At 36.1% G+C, this 19,720-nt stretch overlaps 1 protein-coding gene across 1 annotated transcript in view; it reads right to left on the reverse strand.

The window, feature by feature from the left end:
- Positions 1 to 19,720, reverse strand: part of TLL1 (tolloid like 1) — a 124,722-nt gene that overhangs the window by 4,474 nt on the left and 100,528 nt on the right. Inside the window, exons 16-19 of the mRNA XM_058024962.1 lie at positions 17,642 to 17,822; positions 10,940 to 11,065; positions 9,477 to 9,604; positions 4,572 to 4,785 (exon numbers count right to left, since the gene is read on the reverse strand). Of these exons, the coding sequence (XP_057880945.1) occupies positions 4,572 to 4,785; positions 9,477 to 9,604; positions 10,940 to 11,065; positions 17,642 to 17,822 (649 nt within the window). The remainder of the gene's footprint in view (positions 1 to 4,571; positions 4,786 to 9,476; positions 9,605 to 10,939; positions 11,066 to 17,641; positions 17,823 to 19,720) is intronic.

A 19,720-nucleotide genomic window follows, 5' to 3' on the forward strand; every position in this document is an offset into this window, starting at 1 on the left:
ACCACTGTAAAGCTTGCTGCCTTGTTTGCTGTGCAGTTCATGAGCAGGCCTTTCTCTGTAAAAGAGTGGGTCAGGAGAAAGCTGCTGCTACCAGATAAAGTCTTCTATCTGAAAGCCTGTTCTTGAGGCAAGCCTTTGGCAGGAGATCCATGCCTTTTGTCAAAGCCATTATTTTAGCATAAATCTCTATTTGTACGCGGTTGCAAAATGGATGTAGGACTTAGAACTTGTTTATAACTGCTCAGAGAGTTCAAAATTTAAATATGAATTAGCTCTAGTGTAAAGGTGAATAAGGTGTAAAACAAATTAGTAACAGTGTCATTAGAATTCAATGAAGAACAGATGAAAATTGTACTTAAGAAAAAAATGCATTGTTTCCAATATGCATCATATTTCCAAAAGGTGGGTGCAGGCTTTGTTACTTTACATGTAGTACATGTAGTACATGTACAAGATTTCAATGCAAACAGAATAATTTTGGTTTTGTTTCTCATCAAGAACAATTCATCTCTTACAGCACTTGATAAAAAATATCAAGTGCAAATGAGCTTGAACAAAATACTGAGAATCACAAGTTTAGATTTAATTTTTATAAATAAATAGATAATTTTACCTGCATTTAAAAATGTGTAGACATTATTGATTGATCATTTTAGAGTAACTTGAAACAAAGAGCAATATTCAAATCTTTCTAAGCTTTGGTGAAGAGACACTTTGAATTTTACTTCACGGACTCCATCCACACTAAACATGACCAATTGCACTATTATGTTGCAAGGAGTCACATTTCAGCTAAGAGTTAGTAACGGTAATGACCAAATCCTTACTTTTTAAAAAGAGTGGGTTTTTTCTTAATAGAGTAATGAAGGAATAAAACCAGGAAATATAATTTATAAGTAATCCATTATGCATTAATAGATCATAATGAAATTTCTTTTTATTGCTCTTAAAGAAAAAATAAGAGCACATGATAAAACATTGGAAAGAAAGATACTTCAAACAGTTATTTCTCATTGATATTCTAATTTACTGATTTTTCTCCCTATTCTGAATTTCATTTGGGGGTTTTTGTTGTTTTTTTTTGGGGATTTTTGGGTTTTTTTTGTTGAGGGGAGAGGGGGTTTTTTTTGGGTTTATTTTTTGTTTGACTGGACTCTTGCCAACATTAGGAACATCTCACTGCCTCAGACACCAAACAGCTGCAAACAAGACAACATTTAATGAACTGTCTGCATTCTTTCCCTCTGCTTGCTACAGAGAACAGGAGCTTAAAGGAAAGTTGTAGCCATACAGCCACAGAAAATGGCAATTCCTCTTCCCCTGCTCTTCTCTCGCAGATTATAGTCTCATATTTTAGAATAGAAATTACAAGCCAAATTTTCAGTTTCTTAAGTTTCTTAAGCTGTAGTTTCAGAAGCCTACACTTAGCCTGCCCAGCAAGGCTCTGCACTGGGACGCAGGGACAGGCACAGAGCAGAGCTGTGCAGCACTGCCTGCTTAGCCTGGAGCTGACCCACTGTGGCTTCCACTGTGCAGGCACAGTTGCTCTGCTCTAGGCAGGTGTTTGCTCCTGACTGCAAGGAAATACGTCCAACTTGTAAAACCATGGTCATCTGGTACCTTCAGTGAAAGACTCTTTCTAGATCATCTAAGGCACAAAAACCCTCTCATGTTTCATTACCTTTCTGGGGACTTTGAGGCTTCTTTCAAACATAAGAACAAATTGAGCAGTAGTTTCCTGATCGTTTAACAAGCCAGACAGTTGGGAAAAGCATAAACCCACACCATCTGAACTAATGAAACAAGATTATAAGTTTAATTCAACACTCCTATACTGAATTATTATAGCTATTTTGGAAGCAACACAGGCATCTAAACCGAGTGACATCTGAGATATCCAAATTTGTTTGAGACATCCTCCCAGCATTGACAGATATGAATAGGACCTACAGTAGATCTGCAACCTCCTAGAGCAGTGGCTGGAAGCCAGGCACCATAAATGAAGCTGTCCAGAAGAGAACTAGATGCCTGAGTTAGGGCAGACAGATCACTCCCTGAGCAATGATGTTTAATGTTCTGTCAGAAGTATTTTTATGAATTCCTCTTGGATGGGTTATGCCTTTTCTGAAAGAGGAAAATATGACAGAATCTCCTTCTAAAACTGTGTTGCACTTTCAAAACAGCATTTTATAAGTTTTGCTCCACCCAAGGAAGCCTTTCTAGCCAGTTTATTTTTTAAGCTTTACAGTATTTGCTGCTACATTTTAATCCTGTTTTCTGAAATATTAAATGGAAATTTTGAAATCCGATAGCACTTCAAGCCAAAAAGCGTCATAGGAGGGAAATCATCATTGACAGCATCCACTGAAATAATAAGGGGCCATTAAATGATGAAGATGCCAGAAATGCAACAGCAGAGACAGCTCTGGGCACAGAATCCAGCTACTCATTCACTGCTGTTGTGTTACAGCAGTCCTTTCAGTGAGTGAGTTTTGCTAACATGCTAGAAGTGATGGGAGCAGCTTCCTCAGCACTCCCTGTCTGTCTGTACAGATATACAGAATCAAACACAATCTTGTCTGCTCCCATTGCACACCATCAACCATTTTTTCCCAGAAAAGATGAACGAAGGGAATACAATCCTCTGCCCATACATTTATTAGGTATCTGCTCATTCACATGTGCCCACAGCACAGGGGTAAAATTCTCACAGAGTTCCCACAGAGTCTGTGTTTGGCTCAAGGTTGGAGGAAGAGAGTGTAAGACCTGAGCTGTTCCTCATTCAAACACTATCTCCAAGTACATGCCAGAGATGAGGGCTCATCTCAGGGAGCAGTCTGTGCAACAGCAGCTAACAGAAATAAATGTCCTCTCTTAAAGAGGCAAACTTTGTAGTTTTTTATGGCATTCTTAAAATCTGGGTAGGTTTTATTTTTCTCAGTTTCTCAGAAAAGCCCATGCTTGTCCATGCTATAAATGTTTTTATATTTAAGGCACATAAAATTCGGCAGGTCATAGCAAAACTTGCAATCTTTAGAATTTAGGGAGTGTACATCTGAACTTTGTTCACATACTGATTGCTTCAGTTCTGCAAACTGAAAGTGAGGACAATAAATGAAAGAACAGTTTTCCCATACCTGATCTAGCAAGAGTTCTGACCTTTAATTATATACCCTAAGGTAATTAAAATGGGTAATTATTACTTCTATCGAAATTTTCATCTAAGGGAAAATGTTACTGTAGTAGGGAAAGCAAAACATTGCATGCTTGTAAAACAGGATTTTCCACAAGAAAAACAAACTGAGTTACAGGTAGCTAAACTTTTCACTTTCAAGGCCCAGATCATAAAGATTTCATATACTGTTGTCTACTGTCTTTCTTGAAAAGGGAAATTAAATTACTAAAGATTTTTAATTATTTAGAACAAATCAGAAGGAAAAAAAAGACAAAATGCCAGCACTGATATATATGAGGATTTTTTAGCTGAGCATTACACATCAACTTGATGGATATTTTGGGCAATATCATATTTCACTAATCTTGTAATATTACAATTACATTATTATATGTTATTATATATTATATAGATAATATATTAATAATAATATTATATTTATATATAATAAATAATATTATATTTATATAATATGTATCATTATATATTATTACATTTTATTACAATGTAATAAAACTCACTACCTTTATAATTCTATTCATAACTATTGCCTGCCATTAAAACTTATCTCCTAGAAGATATATTTATGAAATATTTTCTGCATTATTTATTTCCTGGATAAATAAGAATGAACTCTGGAAAGTAAAGACAGACATTACAATTGAACATTAAAATAAATGTCAAAAAGCCCCAAATCCCCTTGTTTTACTGCAGGCACTGGATGTTCAGAGGTTCAGCACTAGAGGCCACTGTAAGCCAAGAAACATCAGGGGAAAAATCTTTACACTGAAAATGTCACAAAAACTCTATAAATACAATTACAAACCACTGTTTCCAACTTCAGTGACTTCTGCCAAACAAGAAAATTGAATGGTAAATATGAAGAACATTATATTCTAAAGGTCCTAAGAAGTATTTACTGTTGTTTTTTCCTTATTCTTCTTTGGTTTGCCTTTCCTTTTAAGCACTACCAGAAAGAAATATCTGTTTACACAAAACCCAGAGTTTTGTTTAAGTTAGAGCAGGAAAGTAATGGAGGTGCATCACATGTCCCAGTTAAATGTTGTCATTACAAATACAGTGAAAAGATATTCAATCTTTTATGATCTCAAGTCATGAATCCTGAGGAACCTCATCTCTTATTTGACTCTGTTTCAACACCTTTTAATTTCTCACCTATGAGAGAAAGAGAGACAGGGAGAAAGGAATATCTAAAATATTAGAGAACACTTTCTGCAATCTCAGACTTTTCCTACTGGGTTTAAGGCCTCATTAGATACAGCTGTTACATCTGTGAACTCATCCCACTCCTACAAAAAAAAAAAATCAATCTGCATATCTACCACTAAAGAACAATGGGTAAGTTATTAGTAAAAAGCACACCCTGATCTCTGACCTGTAGAGTGAGTTGCTTGGAAGCCTTTTCTTTGAACTGAAGCATCAGAAATAAAGCGGAGGAACATTTTGTTGCCAGTAGCAATGAGAGGATCTGGTATTTTATTGCCACATAAGCGTCCCAGGATTGGCGATTTTTCACTTTCACCATCAAACACTTCCAAGTGGTCATAAGCACATTCTTGATGTTGCTCTATTTCAAATTCATTGAATGTCTAGGAGAAAGAAAAGTGAAATTACCCATTGTGGGACTGTATTTACACTGTACATACATATATATGTTAACATGTTGTAGAATACAAGGATGTAGTTAAAATGACAGATTTAACATTACTGCTTCTAAAAGCCTGTAGAGTTGAATAACATATTGATCTTATTGAACTTTTATTGGAATAAAAATTAAGACACTGAACTTCAAGAGCGCATCATCCTTCATACAGAAAGGCATTAGCATCTTTATAACAACTACTACCTATAAGAGAATATTAAATCTAGAATACTACTGCTTTTCTGCTAAATTTGCACTGTTTTTAGGATTATTCCAAATTTCACAGAGCATTCAAAACAGCAAAAAGTCAGAAATTACTATTCCTTGCATTGTTAAGGACTGATTGAAACATCTGCAAAGCATAATGGCTCCCCCCCTGCCCTTTCCTAAAACCTACATCACACTGCAACTAAAGCCTCTGAGAATGACTTTTCCACATAAAGTTTTATGCGTGAAAGTTATATCTTCTAATCTATTATTTAAAAATTTGCTTTCCTATTATTAAAACTTAATGATTTTTCAGGCTTCACCCTTCACGCTAAGGTCACATTTTTACTAGCAAAAGCATTGTGAGAAACAACAAAATTGGGTTAATTGTTTGTTGGAACAAACTTCAGGCATTTTCAAAAAGTGTATGCCATGCCTGACAGAAACTGTTAACACACATACAACTAATACCCACATTGCAGATCTGGAAGACTATCTTCCAAGACTAGAATGATATAGTTATTTCAAGGGGACATCTAGGATTTTTCAGATAAGACTTTTTGACCAGGGCTAAATTTCAACAACCCTGAAGCATAATATCTGGTAATTTCTCCTCATGTAAACACTGTGAAGGCAATATACATCTTTCTGAATTTTGTACAGAGTAAGCGACAATTTAAGGTGGAATTCAAAATATATTTTGTTCAACAAAACAGCATAAAACCACCAAGTACACATGCTTTCATGAGTAGTCATGTAGCTGACTGTTTATGAAAAAAAAAACCCAGAAGGCCCCAAACAAAACCCCATAAACCAAACAGAAGAGGATTAAGAAAAGGAATAAAACTGAACTATCAAATACCGAGCAAATATCACAATTAAGCATTCTGTCTGGTACACCAAAACAAATCTGACCTACCAAATCACTTGTGGAATCCTGAGAGTGTGAAATGCAATGGTAATTTATATTAAAAGCTGACCTAAAGAAATAACACAATTTTTTTTTTTTCCCCAGAGACCTTCAATACTCAGAATAGCGCTTATTTAATGTGAAGAGCTGTGTGATGCAGCGAATGCAGGTTCACTTCATGACATAGTTTGGGGTTTACATTACGGGATTAAAACTGCAGAGGCAATGAAAACAGCCATACAGCTGTCACTCCTGCTGCTCTTAAATTGTGGTCAGCCATCCCACTTTTATGATGCCAACTATGTGTTGTCATTCATACCAAAATAAAATCTGATGGATTAAGAAAACCCCAGAAAGCTGAGAGACTAAGTCTCGGTAAGGGAGTTACTTAAACACAGTGTTGACTCAAGCCAACTTGGAATCAATGGGAGCAATAGGCATGATCCAAGAGCAGCCTGCAGAAATTCATCTTTTTAGAGGAAAATTAGATCTGTTTCGTTCACTTCTCACCAGCATGAAAAAACCCCCAACAAAACCAACCCTCTCCAGGAAGCATATCTCATTAGGAACTGCAAGGCACACCTATTATTTTTAATCTTTGACTTCTCACTGGGATTCCCAAGCCTGCAGAAGCACAGTACATGTTATATTGAATCCTTCAAACATGACCAGAAAAAGTCCTGAATTTGTTGTGGGTATAGCAATCTATTCTAGCAATTCCAAAGAGAATGCAAAGAAAACTTGCTTTTTAAAGGAAAATCTGATCTTAGCGTGCATAGTCCTTTAAAATCAAAAAATGTCTGGTATTTTAAAATACCCAAAGACAGTCTCAGTTTTTTAAAGGTCAGCCAGTTCCTTGCAGGTTTGAAAGAGGAGAACTGACATAAACTTCCCTTAACCATAACTGAATAGTTGCTGCCAACAGAGTTCACAAATTATCTAATCAAGTTTGTAGTATAATTAAATCACACCCTCTCTTCCTGGGACAAATACTTTTGAATTCCTACCCCACCATGACTATTTTAACTCCATGTGATATGTCTCCTTAGTGAGAATGGTACTCAGAAATGTTACATATAGTTTCTGACCATCCAGCCCTTTCTATCTGCAGCACTCAACCAAGTAGATACGTTGGTGGCACTTATGGACAGCTGCCTGGAGGGGACACTTAAGTCTGTCTCTTACAAACATCCGGCTGATTAGCTCATGGAAATCAGTCTCTCTGCTATGTACATTTTCAAAGCCATCTTTATCTACATGCTTCATTTAAAAGTTCTGAAGTGCATATCCTTTTTTTTCATAGGCTTTTTAATTGCACCAAATACTTGAATTTACCCCGTTCAGGAAGACACTTTTCAATGGTTAGCAGAGTGAGGGCAATTAAAAAACAAAAGATTAGTTTCTATGCACACACCCATCTTGAAAAAGAAAGCACAGCCTCACAATTCTTGTGGTTTGTTACCATGAAGTAACCAATCCACTTCTTCAATTTGAACAAGAAAACTATGAAAATAAACTTAAACACTGTGTGAATGAAAAACTAATCATCCAATGTGGAATTATGGTGTTAATATTATTGATATGGGACTTTGCTGTACTGCACAACTTAAAGATATTGTACACACAGAATTTAGTAACTGACCCTACTGGTTTGCACAGAAGAGCAGATCTCAGACGCTAAATCATGGAGTAATTGTTGAAAATTCTATCTAGTAAAATTCTGTATATTTTTTCAGTTCCATTGGCAAAAGCAAATTTAAAATATCTTTTCTTTCTAAAGTAGACCATGCAATATTTGGCTGAAGATATCTGAATGTTGGAATTTCGCCTGCTGTGGGTATAAGTATTGGAAAAGCTTTTACAGTAACATGCCTATACCTGGCCGGCTTTAGTTTATTCAGCCAGTACGAAGAACACTTGCTCAGAAGCAGCAGTAAGAAGGCTGCTTGATTTAGAAACCTATTTTTTAACCCTTGGAATGAACAGAGCATGCACACCACTCATTCTCCACCACCACCATGCCTTCCAGTACAGTTCAACTGTTCTACTTTTGGCAAACAGGGATCAATACACAATCCCACATCAGCCCCATTAATAGGAGTGGTTTAATCCCAGGCAGCAGCCAAGCCCCACACAGTTGTTTGCTCACTGCCCCACCAGTAGGACTGGAGAGAGAATTGGAAATGTAAAAGACAGAAAACTTGTGGGCTGAGATGAAGACATTTTAATAGGGAAAGCAAAAGCAGCTCACACAAGTAAAGCAAACTAAGGAATGAATTCACTGCTTCCCATGAGCAGGCAGGAGTTCAGCCATCACAAGCACCCCACCACCACTCCAAATACCATCCCCTTCCTCCTTCTTCCCCCAGTTTGATATCTTGAGCATGACATCTATGGTCTGGAATATCCCTGTGGTCAGTTTGGGCCACCTGTCCTGGCTGTGTCTCCCCCCAGCTTTCTCTGCAACCCCAGCTTCCTTGCCACCAGAAAAAGCCTTGGTTCTGTGTAAGCCCTGCTTAGCAACAGCAAAAACATTTCTGTATTATCAACATTGTTCAGCACAAATACAAACCACAGGCCCATACCAGCCACTGTGAACAAAATTAATTCTACCCCAACCAAAACCAGGACAAGGGGTTAGGATTTGCTAAGGTCAGCAGTTATGAGATTGGAATACACCCTTCATCCCTGTACAAGTACTGCCTATTGCTTCTACCTCTGAAACAGAGATATCTCTCTCCTTAACTTTATGTGCTCCAAAACAGTTGAAAAATCAATTTAAGAAGTTTAAATATATGTAACGTCAGCTTTTGTTGTGGCTGTCCTGCAAGTAAGCTGCAGAAGACATGCTGGGGCTGAGCTCAAAGCAAAAACCCTATTGGCAAGACTGTGCCTTTGGCCTCATACAGAGGCCACATAACCTCAGTAAACCTGCAAAGCCATCTCAGCTCTCCTAGGCCTGTCTTTGGACACCAGCACTGCCCTCAGCCAGCTGGACACCGAATTCACAAATCTACTCCAGGCTGCTCTTCTACTTACGTTAAAATTTGAAACCACTTTAAAATGAGAAATCCAGATTCTCAGGGTTTTTGTATCTTTTTTCCTTCTCAAAAAAACAGAACAGGAAAAGGTGTGTGTAGAGGACTGCTCATAACTCAAAATTTTGCTTTTTCTATATATTGGAATTTGTGTAAATGGCTTCTGCCATATTTGCCAAAACTTTGCACAAGTTTTATGAGTTGCAACAATGATATAGTAAAGTCTGACAGGAGGAAAGCGTTCCTCCTGCCTTTGCTGTAGAGAGTATTTCCAATCACTATAAACTTAAATCACAACTCTATGATATTGAGTAGTCCCTGTTGGCCAGAAATGGACAGGATTCAGCAAGTTTTTAAAATAGTTTACCTCTGGGATGCAAACTGACAGTAAAGTCTAGTAACAGTTTCATATCATTGAGCAGTCATCTGAGAAGCTGACTTGATGGAAGAAAAGCTGAAAAGGAAGGGAAAGCAGAGACTCACCAGTTTGACCCTCTGCCCAGGGGTGGCACTGATTTCCCACGTGCACTCCTTCCTGCTGGGGTACTTGTCAGGCCAGTTGGGACTCGTGATGATGCCGTTGGGACTGTGGATCTTCTGCTCACACTCAGCTGTGCCAATAGGGATAGCAGCAGTTAGTCTCACTCACAAGTAGTCAACAAAGCACTACTTTTTGTCAGGGCAGCCACCAAGTGGAAAGGATTTTTAAGAAGATAGGTAAGCATGCTTTTCAGAGTATACAGTCATGTTATTCCCCTCAGGCAAGTGCTTTAGAGCATTAACCCAGCATGTTTCTTTATGGATTGTTGTGAAACATACACTGCTGTTTACAATGGATGGCTTTTTTTCAGAAGAAGTCTTATATAGCAGTAAACATAAGATAAATATAAAGTACTTTCCCATTCCCCCCTTACACATTTACAAGTAAATGTGTAAATCCATATCAAAATCTCACTACTCCAACTTCAAAAGAAATTTCTCAAACAATTTATTTTTTTTCTCTTATTGGTAATTTTCACTGCAGCTACAGAGCAATCATTTTGATTTGTAAACCACAGCTCCTAAACATATACACAATGTGAGAACAGCTAAGACTAAACTCTATGTACAAAGAGCAGCTTAGTCACTGAACTTGCAACTAAGCCACTAGCACCCAGAACTAAAAGAAGGCATTTTTGTATTTACTTTTAGCAATCTCAATTTGCTTTCTCAATATCAGAGAATTCTTAAAAAAAAAAAAAAAACACCTTTTAGAGTAGGCAACCAAAACCAGTGAAAAGGCAAGTAATTCACAAAGGGCATATCTTTCCTCTCAGATTAAATCCATGCTAGAAAACATTGAGATATTACAGCAGCTATCATGATATTGGACACTTAAGGTTCATTTGCAGAGAATTTAAATTCTACTTAAGTCCCAAAGCCTATTGTTTTCTTGAAGGTAGCCACCTTGAGAGAGATAAAGGAAGTAAGATGTTCAGGGCTTTGCTGGAAGGTAGATTGTCTGTATCTGTCGCCTAAAACAAACCCAGAAAGAGTAGATATGGTTTCAACCTGGCTGTGAGGAAACTAACTGCTACTGATAGCAGCTAATCACAACTTTACCAGGCTTCTCTCCAGAAACTCTACCCCTGTATTTAATACAGCCTTAGATAAATACTTTATCAGAGCTTTAAATATTCTACACTTCACAGAACTATTGAAAGTAGCACTCTGTGCCAACGATCCCAAGCTTTCCAAACTTCATTCCTGTGGACCTCAAACTCAGCCCACACAAACACTGGGAAGGAGGGGATGGAAAAGGGGAGGGATGTTGTTGTGTTTAAGCCCAAATGTCTAAAACCCCATTAGCAAGAACTTCTTTTCCTTTCTTTTGTTTGAAAGGAGAGCTGCAGAAAGCTTTCTGTGAGACAGTTGTGTAACCAACCACTCCACTGCCTTCTGCTCACCTTCCTTGCAGTCATGTTTGTTTTCATGTAGCACGAATCCATTCCGGCACTGGCAGACGTAGCTTCCCACTGTGTTGATGCACTCGTGCTGGCAGCCCCCGTTGTCCTTGGAACACTCATCCTTGTCTACAAAACACACGACAAGCCCAGGTGAGCACACGGCTCCCAGCAGACCTTGCTACCAAGAGGAGCACGGAGCCTGGGGCCAGAGCAGGATAAGCTACAGCACAGTCACTCTTCCCAGCGAGGCACTTTTGTGGTGCCGTAGTTTTAGGTCACTCTTTGCTCAGCCTGCAGCCTTGCACTGTGGCACAAAGAGTCTGTCTCATCTCTCTAGGAGTTGAGCATTAGCTCCTAAGGGAGAAGAACACTAGTTAAAAAACAAGCTAGAACAAAGGAGGTAAGAGATTTACCAGCTTTTACTCTTTCAACTAATCTAGCTGGTAAAAGTTTCATAAATATCCAGTTTTATCTTAGTAAACAATGGTAGTGTAGTTTATGGACAACACATATTATTCCAGCTTTGTGCAAATTCCATTTGCCCAAATTTAATGGTGATATCTTGAAAGGAACACATAGATCAAAAACACTTCAACTTCTACACATTAAACATGTAAGAAGAGAAAGATTTCACATAAGCTTTTCTAATAAGTTGGGCTTTTTCCCGCAGCAGAGTGACAGTGTGCTTTACTTTTAATGAAGCTGGACATTATAGACCATCACAAAAAGAAAAACATTTCATTGAAAGAAAAAAAAAGAATTTGGCATTAGTTAGATCAAGAGCTACAATGTAGCACGCAGTTCTGTTTATTAACATATAATCCTTCAAAAGAGCTTTTAGTGTGTTAGAAATAAAGCAGAGAGTAGTGGAGGAAATATGACCTGCATTAAACAGCTACAAATTCATTGCATGGAAAAAAGCCAAACTAGATTAACAGGCTGTCATAGTAGCAAGAGGCCTCTGCTGCCATGCTTCTATGTCATTCAGCTGTTCTTGCTTTAGGTGAGGCTGGTCCCTTTAAAGGAGGCAGACTGCTCCTGACGTGTGTATACACATACATGCATATATGTGTGCACATCTATATAACTATAAATGTACACACACACACATATGTATACATTCTTAGATATAAAAATATATGCATATAAATATATATATATGTATATAAACACAGACATATTAAACCCCCTCTTTATTTTACTAAATGTGTCATTTCGACATGCAAAAGAGAGGAGGAAACAGAGCAAAGGAATTTTGGTCATCCCAGAGGTCTGGTTGTTGTGGGTTGGAATGCAGACCATTTAACCCCTACAGTCTTATTTACCTTGGAAAGCAACAGTTAACATTATGACCAAACAAGGCAATGTGATATTTCACACTTTACCAGGTATGGCAAGAATTTCTATAGACTAGAAGCCACCATAGATGATTTAAGTCTCTTTTCATTGTCTTACTCATGCATTTTTTTCCGTGCCCTTACTGATGCTCATACTCAGTAACACAACAAAGGAAGTTTGCACTGTAATTGCATACACGTCATCTTCCTCTGCCCAAATGTTTTTCAGCACTTGACCTGTTGACTTGCAGGTCTTTCCATAAAAATCAGCTTCTACTTATAATACAAGATGATAATGTGCATTTATAGGTAAATTCTGCAAGTCAAACCCAAGCACCCACTGCATTTTGTACTGTAACTCTCAAATCTGTTTGCACTGAAAGTTTTTGGAAGATTTCTGCAAACGTGAACAGATCTGAAGGTTAAGAAAGTGCTGAAAACATAGATACCTCTTGGAACCATTCATTCAAAGAGATACTACTTGTCATTTTGATGATGAAAGGAAGCACAGAAGCTCCGCAATACACTGTTTATGCACCTTGCAAAGCAAGTCCCTAACTGAGGTAGTAAATCTATGCAATGTCGAACCAAAGTCATAATTTTGCAAAAGCAAGCACTATCATAAATTATTCCACATTGCAAGTGAAGAACAGTAGCAATCAACTGAGAAATGAGAACTATTATGAACAAAATTCTTCAATATTCCCCTCCTAAGCATTAGTTTGTAATTTTCCACCAGAATAACAAAAAGAAAGGAAGGCAAGCTCAAAATGCATTCAAGTTAGGCTTTCAAGTACAGAGTAGGTACACAAATTCTAAATAAATAAAAGCCCTGACCATTTTCATCACCCACCAAACTCTATGAAAACACTGAAAAGTATTTTAACATTGGATATGCTTATATACTGCAAAATAATCTCTTAAGAGACAAGTGCATAAGCAAATAGTCCCACGTTGGATGTCCTCAGAAATAAAATAATGGACAGAAGGTACAAAGGAGAAGTTTTGGAACACATTTGAGCTACAATAATTACTTGTACATAGTTAATCAAGGATGCAACTGTTGAACAAGCCTTCCTCACACTTCATAATTGAGAACAGACTTTCTGTCAAATTGATTGCCCAGTTTAAAAATTTGTGAAAAAAACCCCCAACAATTAGTCTGTATTAGTTACGAGAACAAATGTTTTGCCATGTAAAAACAAAGCCATTTGTTATGCTGACAGATGGAAATGAGTACCCCCAATTTTAAATGGATACTTTCTTTTCTTTTTTCAGTACTCAGAAGAAGGAAAGATCCATTCTCAAGAAAATAATAGATTGAATCATTCTGAGGACAAATGGTCATACCTCTGAGACCCTCAGAGGCCACCAGTGTGTGAATAATACGTACTCGGCCTGAAGGGACCTGTACCAAGTCCTTGCAAGATTCAAAACCAAAAATTTTCTCTTTGCAGGCAGCTTTCTTGTCTGTGGAAAAAAATGTACCAGGATGGCACCAGAGATGACTTTTTGTTCAAGGCTAGAAACATTCTAGCTTTCTCTTTTTAACTGCTCAATGAATCACCACCAAGAAGAGATGTCCCAACAAACCTCATCTTTACATTATATAAAAACCCATGTATATTTTGAATGTTATGCAGAGAATCACTCATATTTACTTAAAACACTAAAGTAAGTCTGAAACCTATGATAAATGGAAGCAGTTTAATGACAAACTATGACTAATCCTCAGGTCGTCTTTTCAGAAAGATCACAGAAAAAAAGGGTATTTAAATATATATATATATATATATATACATATATATATAAAAAATTGTTATATTTTTGGAATTATTTAACACTTCTCTAGTCTTACAGGCCCAGTAGGGTGTGCTGAGTCCTGCCAGCAGGGACTTACTCCAAGGCCTTGGTCTTATAACAAAAGCGGGAGACAGAGGAGCACAGAAGAAAGACAGAGGGAGAAGAATAAAAAACTAATTGTTGGAAGTTTTTCGTTTAGAAGTCTAATATCCAATTCCAAGAAGTTTTATTAAAAGTTTTTCTTTTAAATAATATATAGTGACCCCCAATTTTCTCTCTTTATCTGAGAAACTTGATTATAAATATACAATAGAGTCTCCGTAGTTCAGCTAGATCCCTGCAGAGACTCCTAACTGAGCTTTCTTCAGAACTGTCCCATCAAATGTAAATTTTACAGAATGCTGAAAAAAAAAAAATCTCACTTTCCAGTAGCACCTGTCTGGCTGTTAGCACTATTTTACAGCCAAAAATATAATTACATGTTGTCTTGTATCAACATAAATACCTTCCTAATGCAGGTCATCTGTTGCCCTATGTCACTGTTTGCTTTCACAGTTTATCACAGCAGGTTTCAACCACCCAAAAACTGCTTTCTGTCGTCTGAGCTGGAGCTGGGCCATGCTTCCTCATCTCTAGCTGTGGCGCAGAATTCACCACCACAAGAGTTGGGGAAGAAAAGAGTAGTTTTTTGGCTGGGCTTAGGGAGCATTTTTCAGTTCCTAATCTTCACATTAATTTAACTTATCCACCTTTCTATATTACTAAGCATTGCATATGGCCTGCCTTTACTAGTGAAAAGAGTGCAAGATGCAGTGTTTTACTCATTACATTTTTTGTCATTATTTATGTCTTTATAACTAAGTGCTTTCACATCTATTGTGATTCAATTAATAAAAATGGTAAATGCCTGCAATCAAGTGTCAAAGTATTTCTACCCAGATATCATTCTACAATTATTGTAGTCTGAAGTTTAATATTCATTTAAACAGGCAAAAAACAGCACTTCATCAGCTGAAAAATTCTGTCATCAACTCCCAAAAGTCAAAATACTTGAAGTCTCAAGTCTGTTCTTTATTGGCAGATGAATAGCATATTATGCCCATATAAAGGAATTCAGGGACAAGAAAGTAACAGTGTTTTCTGACAGTCCTAAGATGTCTGATTAATTATTTGGAGATGGCATCTTCTTTTTAGATACTTTAAGTTCAGAAGTTTCATTTTTCTCAAGCATTACAAAATTTCTGTTTTAATCAGAAAACCTAGTCAAACAATGAAAGTCAGATGACATAGAAGAATGGAATCTGCTAGAAATTTGAACAAATGGAAGACAGTTCAGAAAAAAAAAAAATAAAATACTCATATTATATTCAGATATTTGAAATCATATGAAATGCTGGCAGGAATGTGTTATGAAGCACTCAGTAAATTGACATACTTAGAGATTCAAAGGCTTTTTATATCAAACTATTTTTTTAATGGGATTAGATATATATAATATCTGGGACACATAACACATTTCTATTTATTGAAAAATACATTAGTTCAAACTTATCCCTGACTAAAGAATTATTCTGTGATCAATGACATCACTTAAAAATTTCTTTTTGAAATTACCTTGTGAGGGCATGATTAGAACATTTCTTTCAGAACTGAAATATACAAGGGAAAATTAGTTCTGAATAATTACAACCTGACACTTTGTAATCCATGACCTTCAGTCTAGTCTTTCCCCAAGATACCACATTGGTGGAACCCACTCATTTAAAGAAAGTCACTTGAGCAAAAGAAATAAGTTTATCTTCATATGTGAAATAAGTTTATCTTCATATGTGAAGATAAACCATTACTTTAATGAAAACCAAAATTAAACTAACTATAGATATATAAATGACCAGGATGTCCAGGAAACACAACTTCTGAACCATGGAGCTTATATAAATTACTGCACTATCATTGCTAGTCTTATCTGAAATATCTGTAAGATCTTAAAAAGATTCAACAAACTTCATCTGCAGTCTTTAGAACTTGAACATGTCAATATATATCCCTGTAAAAAGACAATGTGACAATTCCTGCTGGCACAACTAGACCAACAGAAAATGACTAGTTGTGTGCTTCTAGGAGGAAGCTCTGTTGTGTGCACATATGTATTTACTACAAATAATGAGTAAACCTTGAATGCTTCTTGCTAATGTAAATCATAAATTCAAAAGTAGAAAGTGTTACTAAAAGTAAAGATGTATCTTTGGAACATCATGACCAGAGAAATGTGGTTACTACGAAACAGATATACTTAAAAGAGATCAAATCTTTTTTATGTCTTTGTATGAGACAAAACTCCTCTTTCCATATTTCATAGCTGCTTAATAAAAGCATCAGAATAGTCATAATAAGAAAATACTGAAAGTCTAAACTTTTTGCCTTGGTAGATATTTTTTCATTTTTCAAACCTTATTCCTTACACATTCTACAGATTCTCATTAGTCATTCTCAGCAGTCATCAATGAAAAACCATTTCATTTCAGTTTTGATAAAATATTTTAGCAAGTAAATGCTAATAATGGTAGTATATTTTACTACATGCTAAGTAAAGAATAATCAGGATTCTCCAGGTTCAGAATTTTCACTGCTATAAAAAACACCTGGAGTACAATTCAATTCCCAAATTCTTCTGTTTGACATCTGGTTTAGGGAGGTGGGCAGATGGAACTGGTGTTTTTTGTTGTTTTACACAAGGTAAGTTACCTATCCCTATGTGTGTGTGTGTAAACACGCAGGAAAAACACACAGCAAACTTTTGCTACAAACACTGAGTGGTCTCCTGCCAGAGCCAGATTTCTATATTCCACACTCAATGGGTAATTGCAGAGGCCACTGTTGAGCAAATATTTCCTCACATCTTAAGCTTCACTTATGTGTAACTTTATTCAACAGTATAAGTCCTCATACGATATAAACTCCCACCGCTCTGATCTCCCTCAGTAAAATTACACTCATAAATAAAAAGACACGGGATTTTTTTGCAAGATCAAGATCTTAAACCCTGTTCTTCTGCAAAACATTAAGAAGTGCAAAGTTTGGCACAGATGTAGCCATAATGTTAAACAAATGTTTTACCACAAAGTGGTAATTTCCCAACAAATGGAATATATTAAGAGACTTGAGTAGAAAAAATACAAGAGTACACAGTGTGCAATTCGTATCACTTCACAACTGGGATTTGAAAAAAACAGTAACAAAACTTGGGATAAAAGAAATCTCATAAAACATAGAAATACAGTAAATTTTCTTTTGTCCTCTGTATCTCACAAAGTTTTCTGGCTTCTGCTGTTACTTAAGTACATATAGATATGTTCAATATATTTTCTACAGACATTACAATTCAGAATGATATTTTAAGACAGGAGAGTGGTGTATGTTTACGCAAATAAAACTAATTCAAAGCTACCAGGAAAATCATAAGCAAAGAAGCCACACATTTTCATACCAAAATTGTGGTCACTCCACCTAGTCAGGGGACACCCAGAGGCACTGACAGGTACATGAGGGCACTGTTCCATACCTGAGAAGAAGTGTGCCTTGAAGCCTTTCTTTGAGACAGTGTTGTCAGAGCGAAACTCGATGCGCATGTTGTTGTACTGGGAGGTGATGACTTCAGGCACTTCCGAACCGCAGAATTTACCGTGCAGCTTGGAATCAGAAGAAAGGCCACTGCGAACCTCCACGTAATCATACTTGCAAACCTGAGAAAAGAATGAAAGAAAAAATATTTGGCTAATCAGAATAAAAGCACGAAGCTGTTTACAAATGACAGAATTCTGATGGGTATTTATATTACTGCTGAATAATAAATAACCAATATCCTTCTTCACTTTCTCCTGATTTTGAAAGCATTTTAAATTGTTACATTTGCTAATTATAGGTAAGAACATTTTAAGGTCACTAACACATTGCTATACTATGAATTGTGTTCCAAATTACATTTTTATAGATGTTGACTTATGTTTAATATCTAAATTTCAAGATACTTAAAGCATTTGCACTTCATTTAAAAAGCAAATATTCCATTGACAGCAAACTAAAATCTAGAAATGTTGATGCTAAAAATTACACCTATCTGTGTGCTATAAACCACATACCCCAAACCTACAAACCTTATACTACTTGCATCTTGAAGATGTTTTTAAATATTAATTTTCACCTAGAAACTTACAAGCTAAGTTTTCATCATTACATATTTAAGATATATTCATTTATTTCCAAATATATAACTTTCCACTATTAAAGCCATGCAACTTTCACCAACAGTAGCATAGCTATAATTTGGAACATGATGCATGCCATTTTTATTAAAAGGTTAGAAATAAAGTAATATAATGTAATAAAAAAAAAAAGCCTTATGCAAGGTCTAGTTCTAATGATAATACTTTCAATACATAATCCCTTGGTCAACTTAAAGCCACCCAGCCAAAAACTTCTAAGCTTCTTAGGCTCAACTATCAATCATTTAATCAAAAATGTACCAGTTGTCTGCAATTAATAGCTTAAGAGAGACTATTGTCCAGGAGGATTCATACAGAGCTTATATTGGTCCATTAAATCCAAGTTGTATTTGAAAAATTGCAATTTCTAGTCAAAAAAAGTGTCAGGGGAGCTGGAAGAGAACAATAGAAAAGGATGTTTTGGCCTTTGTTGTTCTCTCTCTCTATGAAAAATTGTCATAATTTCCAATTGGTTTTAATATAATACACTGAAGATGTAGATTAAACTTTTATTGTTACTGGAAGAATTTTCACATGTGGCAGAGTGGAAAAGTGATTAATTCAGTCAAAACTCCTTTTGTACAGTTAAAGAACACAAAGATTCTTGAGTTACTGCCACATGTTAATCTATACTAATTGGAAGACACATTTCTGATAGTGCATGTGATTTTCAAATATAGCTCACTACGTTGATAAATCCCACCAATTCCAGCAATGTAATAGTGGTGAGTTTTTATGGTTGCCTAGCTTCAGATCAGAAATCAAATGTAATTTTAAATAGATCTAACTTCCTCTATACTACACTGCCCTGAAAAAAAATTACAAGTTAAACTGCACAACGTCAATGTAAAATATTAAAATTATAATAGTGTAAAAGACATACTAAATTTGGTCATAAATGGAGGACCTATAACAAATAAAATAAATCTACAAATAAATCCTCCAATAACAAATAAAAAAATTAGAGTACTTGATAAATTTTATGTCTGCACGCAGAGATTTCATGTCTGCACTCAGGCAATATCTTAGAATTTTCCAGATATTATGTTTCTTCTCATTTTCACAGGCATCTGTCCTTAATGCTACTATTTAACAGTGTGAAGCCAAGATTTAGTAGCACATGAGATGATCAAATGCTAGTTCTGATTGCTGAAACACATTCAGAATTTTTCTGTCCGTTTATGTTGAATGTCTTTTATGAACTTACAGAAGTGATTTTACTTCATTACATACCAGGTGTTTTCCCTGCAAATCTTGTCCATGTATCAAGAAAGTGCAAGAAAAAGGTTTTTACGACTTGTTCAAATGGTAATTAAATTTCAATTCTTTGGGACTTTTAAGCTTTTTTACATCTCTTGCACTTCTAGTCATAATGATTA

Source organism: Melospiza georgiana, chromosome 5, assembly GCF_028018845.1.
Source record: "Melospiza georgiana isolate bMelGeo1 chromosome 5, bMelGeo1.pri, whole genome shotgun sequence".
Classification (NCBI taxonomy): Eukaryota; Metazoa; Chordata; class Aves; order Passeriformes; family Passerellidae; genus Melospiza; species Melospiza georgiana.